The 7,675-nt window shown below is 68.5% G+C and overlaps 1 protein-coding gene across 1 annotated transcript in view; it reads right to left on the bottom strand.

The window, feature by feature from the left end:
- Positions 1-18: 18 nt before the first annotated feature.
- Positions 19-7,675, bottom strand: part of PACS1 (phosphofurin acidic cluster sorting protein 1) — a 107,403-nt gene continuing 99,746 nt past the window's right edge. The window contains exons 20-24 of the mRNA XM_029060132.1: positions 5,510-5,552; positions 5,138-5,273; positions 3,946-4,172; positions 1,910-2,029; positions 19-1,761 (exon numbers count right to left, since the gene is read on the bottom strand). Of these exons, the coding sequence (XP_028915965.1) occupies positions 1,646-1,761; positions 1,910-2,029; positions 3,946-4,172; positions 5,138-5,273; positions 5,510-5,552 (642 nt within the window). The 3' untranslated portion in view covers positions 19-1,645. The remainder of the gene's footprint in view (positions 1,762-1,909; positions 2,030-3,945; positions 4,173-5,137; positions 5,274-5,509; positions 5,553-7,675) is intronic.

Here is a 7,675-nt window from a genome sequence, read left to right as displayed (position 1 = left end):
GCAGATCCAGGCGGTCGGTAAGAAATCACCACGGTTTATTGAATGAAAAATCCAACAGCGCTCTCCCTTCCCCGCCCCCCACCCCCAACACCTCCCCCGGGGCCCGAGGAGAGCAGCAGAGTCCGGGCCGAGCACTGGGAGGGGGCCGGGGGTGGCGGGGGTCGGGGAGGGGGAGACGGAGGGATAGGAGGGGAGATCCTTCTTTCCCCAGTGGAGTCGGTTCCGTCCACGGCTGCGGGCTAACGGAATACTGAGGCTCGGGCGGCGCCTCCCCCTCCCCAGCCCCCACCCCGGGTGGTCCTCAGACCCGAAGGGATGAAGTCCCCGGGGCGGGGGGCGGAAGGGGGCCGAGTCGCCCGGCCCGCCGGAGGGGCGCGGATGGAGCGGAGCCGGCCAGGACTCCCGCGGCCCGGGGCGAGGGGCGTCGGAGAAGCGGGCGGAAAGACGGACGGCCGAGGACGCCCCGACGCCGGACCGGCGGCGGAGCGCCGGGGCGAGGAAGACGGACGGACGGACACGGACGCACGTAAACGTTCGGGGTGGCGGGCGGGTGGAACGGCAGGGCCCGGACGCCGCCGCTCACCCGCAGCCCGAGGCCGAGGGAGACGGAGAGCGAGCGGGAGGGGAGGAGGAGCCGAGGGAGCGCGGGACCGACGGGACGCTCTGGGGGAAAAGAGCCGGGAGGAGGCCGGGGGGCGGGGGCACACGGAACAGACCAGCTGTGGGAAGAACCAAACAAGCTCGCTCTCGGACGCACACGACGGGGAGACGTCGGCGGTGAACCCGGCGGCGGCTGGGGGAGGGAGGGCCCGCCGCCGCTCCGGGTCCTCCCAGGCCGGGGGGCGGCCCCCACCCCGAAGAACCCACCCCGCGGCCTCCTCCGCGGGGGATTCGGGCTAGGAGCGGGCGGATCTGGTTGCCCGCCGCTGCGGAGCTCCGTCCCTCCCCTGGCTACGCCCCTCTGGGGGAGCCCCGAGGGGAGGGGGGAAACGGGCCAAACTAGCTCCTGGCCCCCAGCTGCCCCGGGTTCCTCGGGAAAGGGGGGCAGGCCAGTGGGCAGCTGACTGAGGAGGAGGAGGAGGAGGATGGGGCGGGGAATGTAGCTTCTGGCAACGATGGCTTTAAAACCCGGAAGGGGCTTGGCAGCTTGGAGCCCGAGGGCAGGTCCCCGCCCCCCCCCACCCCGACAGCACTGACCCTCTGCGGCCGCACCTCCCTCCAGCCTCCGGGACCCTCGCCCACGGACGGGGGGGCCTCCGGGGCGGCACGGGGAAGGGGGGGGGCCTCCGGGGCGGCACGGGGAAGATCAGCGGGGAGCCGGCCTGCCGGGGGTGGGGGTGGGGGGGGGAGCTTAATTCCAGTAACCAATAGAAAGGTGCCAGAGGGCAGAGCCGAGGAGCCCGGGCTTGGACCGCGGCCCCCTGGTAGGGGGGGCGGGGGGAAGGGAGAAGGGCAGCACGTGCAATCGGGGCACAGAGAGCGAGCGGGCCAGGAGGCGGCCGGGAGGGCGGGGGCGGCACCGGCTTCCCCAGTGGCAGTGTCCCTCGAGACTGGGCCAGGGAAGAGGGCGGACCCCCGAGGAGGGAGGGGACGCTGGGGCCCAGAGCCTCGCTGGCCGCCCCCTCCCCCGCCGGGAGCGTGGGCCTCAGGTGGGCTTGTTCCCGCTGAACAGTCCCACGGGGAAATGCTTGACGTGGGTGGGCCACTGGGCGGCCAGCTGGAAAAACTTGATGTCGCTCCACTCCACCCCGTCGATGGACACTGGAAGGCGACAGGGCGGACGGGGGGACGGCGGTGAGGGAGGGGGGCGGGCCGCTCCCCCGCGGGGAGCCTCCCCCCGCCCCCCCCCCCGAGCCGGGGCGCCCCGCCGCCCCCGCCCCCCAAAGGCCTGGCCTCTCCCCGCCCGCACCTCTGAGCATGGTCTGCTGCTGCTTGGCCGAGCAGATCAGGCGGCTGATGCCTTCGATGACCTGGCTCTTGGAGTCCACCTCCTTCTCGCGGGGTTTCTTGCTCAGGAAGATGGTGGGAACTACAGGAGGGAAAAGGGAGTCAGGGCGGGATCACCGGTGGGAGGGGGGGGCGGCGGAGTTAACGGGGTGGGGGGTGCGGGACGTCCTCCCGGCTGCGACGGATGCTTCTGCCTCTCAGGGGGCCGGTCCCCCGGCTAGCCCGGGGAGGCGAGGGGGGGCCGGGCAAGCTTGGGCTGGCCAGGGGTCACTTGGGGAAGGCTGCAGGGGAACGGCGGTGGGAGTGGGGGGCGCAGGCTGAGCCCCGGCCCCTCGGCTGAGACATCCGTGCCCCGAGGGATCTCCCGGGAGCGGGGGCGGCCCAGGGCCCAGGGTCCCACCCGGTTCCAGAGACCCGGCAGGCTGAGCGGGTGCTTTCTTTCTCCCCCCTCTTCTTAAACGAGGGCCTACTCTGTGCCAGGCTCTGTACCGAAGCTAATCGGGTGGGACACGACCTCTATCCCCCACGGGGGTCACGGTCTTAGTCCCCACTTTGCAGATGGGGTAACCGAGGGACTTGCCCGAGGTCGCACGGCAGACGCGTGGCGGAGCCGGGACGAGAACCCGGATCCTCTGACCTCCGGGCCCACGCCCCGTCTGTGAGGCGGCGCCGCTTCTCCCGGGGCCGGGAAGAGACGCCCGATCCTCCCCACGGGCCGGGCCCACCTCCCCGGCTCCGCGGCGGCCGGTCTCCCCATTGGCTTTGGCCCAGGGCCTGCGTGTGCCGCTCCCCCTGACCCCGCCCGTTGTTCCTCCCCTCCCCGTTGTTCCCCGACTCCCAAGGGACTCGGACTGATTTCGCTGACACGAACAAGCCTGGTTCTCTGTCTCCCCCATCCCGGGGGGAGCCGGTGGAGCCGCCCCGGGAGCCGGGAAGGCGAGAAGGACGACGGGGGGGGGGGGGGGGGAGAAGGGAGAGGGGAAGGAGGAGGTTAGGGATGGCTAGAGAGAGGAGCCGCGTTCCCGACAGGGCCCGGAGGCGGGGCGGGGAGCGCGGAGAGACTCCGGGAAGGATCTCAGCTCTGCTCCGCGGAAGGTCCTGCCTGGGACTAGGGGCCCCGTCAGCCGGGCTCCGCTGCCAGGAAAGGCTCGCCCCTACCGTCGGGTCATCTCGGCCATCCGGCCTCCTCCGTGGGGTCTGGGTCCCCCACTCCATGCTGGGAGGGGGATTCCCCGCTCTCCCGGAGTCGGGTGTGTTGGAGGCGTACGGGTGGGAGGGGAAGGGGGAGTACGCGTCTCTCGCCACCGCCAGTGGGGACCCGGACCCGCTGCACGAGGCAGAGAGTGAGGGTCCCAGTCTCGGCCGTAGGGGTCTGAACCTCCAGGGTGGGTGGGCCCGGCCGCCCGGGGACGAGGAAGCCGGTGGGACCCCGCCCCCTGCCCTCCAAACTCCCACACTGAATAACAGTGATCATTCTGGTATAAATCAATAACAACGATGCCGGTACGAACGTGGGTTCTAATCCCAGCTCCGCCGCTCGCCTGCTGTGTGACCCCGGGCAAGCCGCTTACCATCTCTGTGACTCAGTCTCACCTCATCTATAAAATGGGGATTAAGACTGTGAGCCTCAAGCGGGGCACACCGATCACCCTGGATCTACCCCAGCGCTCAGAACGGCGCTCGACGTACCGTAAGCGCTTGACAAATAAATACCATCATTTGTCGAGCGCTTACCGTGTGCCAGGCGCCGTACTAACGGCCGGCGTGGACGCGGGCGGATCGTGTCGGATGCGGTCCCTGTCCCACGTGGGGCTCACAGTCTCAATCCCCGCTCTACAGCTGAAGAGAAACAGACGCATCGAGAAGCCAGGTGAGTGGCCCGAGGTGGCGGAGCGGACAAGCGGCGCCTTCCCAGGCGGCGGGCCGCGGACCCGGCCGACCCGGCCGACCCGGCCCGGGGCTGACCGTTCCCCTCCCCCGGCCTGGGCTCCTACCCACCTTTCTTGTTTTTCTCTTTAGTGACCACGGTCATGGCCATGGTGCCCGAGAGCTGGGTCTCGCTGCCGTGAGGCAGCCGGGACACCTGCACCGAGCGGAAGACACTCTTCAGGGTGTTCTTGGAGCTGGCGTCCCGCTTCTCCCCCTCCTTCCGCCGCTCGCCGGGGTGGCCCAGCCAGTAGTCCACCTGCAGGCCGATCACGTCCCCGTAGGGGCTGTTGGGACTCCTGGAGGGATCGGACGGCCAAGCGGGCACGGTCACCCACCCCCTGCCCCGGCGGTCGGAACGACCCGGGGTCCCCGGGGCTGAGGGGGGTTGCCCAGAACCGCTTCGGCTCCCTCCCTGACCCCCATCCCGCTCGCGCCATCACCGCTGAACCCATTTCTCGGGGCAGAACAGGAGAGGCTGTTCGGGAGCGGAGCCCGAGGTCGCCCCGCTCCAAGACCGCGGCCCAGAGTGGGGAACGCCGACCTTAAACCGTCCGCAAGGGAACCTCCAAGAGGACGGGGAGAAGGCTCGGGGAACGACCCGGAGGCTAAGAGGGGTTAAGCGGGGTAGGGGGGCTTGCCCCGGAGAAGCGCGTCCCAGGGGGTCTCGGGGGTCCGGGCCGGCGGCGCCTCCGTCACGGCGGCCGGCTGGCGCCGCCCTGCCGCTCTCTTGTTTGCGGCACCTCCCGTTCAGGGACATTTGAGCTCCGGAGGGGAGAAAGATGGCTCGGCCTTTCTTCAAAGGCGTCAGACGTAATAGGGAGAAAGGCATCAGAGCCACCTGACATTTCCTTTCCACGGAGGTTTTTAAATCCACTGCCGCCGGTCGCCGGAGGGAGGACCGAAGCCGGGGCGGGATCGGGGAGGGGGGCACCCACAGATCAGACCCGCCTGAGCAGTCCTAGGATTCCCCCTGATCCATCGATGGTATTTACTGAGCGCTCACTCGGCGCGGGGCACCGTACTAAGCATCGGGGAGAGTCCAGATACGACGAGAGCTGGGAGACGGGATCCCTGCCCACGGCAAGCTTACCGCCAAGGGGAGGAGACGGACACTCAGATCAATCCGAGCCAGGGGAGGAGAGGACGCGGGCGTGAGTGCCGCGGGGCGGGGGTGAGGGCCGACGGAAGCGTCGAGGGGTCCTCTGGGGACGGGGAGGTGGGAGAGGAGGCGTCTCGGGAGGGAGGCGGGGGAGGGCCTTACCCCACCACGGCGAGGGCGCTGCTCATGGACGGGGAGGAGGGGGGTGTGGCCGAGGTGTCCCGGCTCAGCCCGGAGCTGGAGGGCGGTGACGTGGAGGGGACGGTCAGGCTGACCACGGGCGCGTCGTCCCCGTCGCCTGCGAGGGGGACGAGGGTCACCGGCCGGAGGGACCCTCCACCCAATGCCCCGACGCCCTGGACCCCGGCCCCGGCCCCTCCTCGTCCGAACCTCGCGCTCCCCCCTGCCCCTTCTAGTGGGGAGAGCCCGCGCCGGGGACTAAGAAGCCGGGGCCCTGCCCTTCGATCCGGGGACCCCCTCCTCTCCCCCACCGCCCAGGACCGCCGCACCGACCGGGCGGAGTCCGGAACCTACCCGCGGTCGCGGGGGAGTCTTCCACCAGCCCCACCTTCACCACCTGCAGAGAGAGAGCGGAGCGAGTGGGGCCTCCTCTCGGAGACCCGCCGCTCCGTCCGGCGCCCCCGGGAGGGCCGAGAGGGGACGCCCGCCTACTTGGGGCATCTTCTCCAGAGCAAGGAGGCTCTCCATCCTCCCCACCCTAAAAGGAGGAAGACATCCAACCCCTCGAGGGACCGGGAAGCACCCCGGGAGGGAGGCTTGGGGACACGGGTCCGGGGACGGGGGAAGACGGTCGCTTCATAATCAATCCATCAATCGGTGGTATCGGCTGAGTCCTTACCGTGCGCAGAACGCTGCACTAAGCGCTCGGGAGAGTGCATTAAATGGAAATGGTAATGAGTGTTAAGCGCTTACTAGATGCCAGGCATCGAGCTGACCGCTGGGGTGGATCCAAGATCATCAGGCGGGACACCGTCCCCGCCCCGCACGGAGGTCCCGGAATAAGTAGGGGGAGTGGAGGAGCGAGTCCTCAGTCGTATCTCTGTTTCGTCATCATCATCAACGGTATTTATCGAGCGCTTACCGTGTGCAGAACACCACGCTAAGCGCTTGGGAGAGTATACGAGTTGGCCGACACGTTCCCGGCCCACGAGGAGCTTACGGTCCGTCCCCCTCTTCAGGGTCTTGGGTGTGGGGGGAGAACTCTTCTTCTCGTGAGAGAAACTGAGGCCCGGAGGGCGAGCTTTAGTGGAAGAGTCACCTGGTCCGTCGGGGCAGGGTGCGAGCTCTTCCCTACCGTGCCCTCTGCGGAAAGTGCCGGTCGGCGACGACGGTATCCAGACTCAGCCTCTCCTACCGACGGTCTCCTTCCCCGCCTCCATCCTCCCCAGACCCACCGATGCCTTTCTGAGGCCAAGGGCTTGGGCGGAAATGAACGGGAGCGCCGCTCCCCAGCCGGCCCCCCCCCGTCTGGGATGCCCGCCCGGCCGCCGGTCCACTTGCCCACGAGCCCGACTGCTTGCCCACCGCTTCGGGAGCGGCTGACTCCGATTTCTCCCCGGCGAGAATAAAAATCCTCAAGATCCCCTTGGGAAGCGGGACGATTTGGAGGGGAGAGGGTGGTCCCCGGAGGCCGGAAGAAGACAGAGCTGGAGACAAGGGAAAGTCCTCCTCCACAACTCAACTCCCCGCCTCGTCTGCTGGCAGAAAGACCCCCCCCCCCCCCCCCCCCCCGAGCCCCACTCGGGGACGATGAGGTGTTGAGGAAACAGCGTGGCCCCGTGGAAAGAGCCCGGGCTTAGGAGTCAGAAGCTCCGGGCTCCAATCCCGGCTCTGCCGCTTACCTCCTGGGTGACCTCGGACAGGTCACTTCCCTTCTCGGGGCCTCGGTTTCCTCACCTGTTAAATGGGGATTCGGCACCCGTTCTCCCTCCTACTTACACCGGGAGCCCCGTGTGGGAACTGTTTATCTTGGATCTACCCTACGCTTAGCAAGTGCTTAACAAATACTACTGCTATTAGGGAGGGAGGGTGTGTCCGCAGAAATGGGGTCTCCTCCTTAGCTCGGCGGGGAGGCCTGGGGGCAGGGTCGAGGGAGCCGGGATGCTGGGAGAGTCGGGCTCGGAGGAGAGTCCAGGTGCCCGAGACCCGGCCGTGCCCGGTCCAAGCAGAGGATGCCCATCTCTGCGCCCTCTGCCGTGACCCGGACAGCCCCGGGTGGGGATGAACTGCCCCCGGATCGGGGGCGGGGGGGAAGGTTCAGCTGATCCGGCCCTGGGTCCTTCCGGGGAAGGGAGTCGGCGGGGGGGGGGGGGGGGGGGGGGAGGTGAAAAGACGAACCGTATCGGGGGGAGGGAGGGAGGAAGGGCGGGCAAGGGAAATTCTTAATGTGAAAGAAACCCTCGGGCAACCCCCACCCCCTCAGGTCCCTCCGGACTTTCTTCCCCCATGTTCCACGGTCCTGCTAATAATAATAATGTCGGTATTTGTTAAGCGCTTACTATGTGCCGAGCACCGGTCTAAGCGCTGGGGTAGACACAGGGGAATCAGGCTGTCCCACGTGGGGCTCACGGTCTCAATCCCCATTTTACAGATGAGGTAACTGAGGCACCGAGAAGTTAAGTGACTTGCCCGAAGTCACACAGCCGACATATGGCCGAGCCGGGACGTGAACCCACGACC

Source organism: Ornithorhynchus anatinus, chromosome 3 (assembly GCF_004115215.2).
Source record: "Ornithorhynchus anatinus isolate Pmale09 chromosome 3, mOrnAna1.pri.v4, whole genome shotgun sequence".
Lineage (NCBI taxonomy): Eukaryota > Metazoa > Chordata > Mammalia > Monotremata > Ornithorhynchidae > Ornithorhynchus > Ornithorhynchus anatinus.
This window is presented reverse-complemented; position numbering and strand designations above follow the sequence as displayed.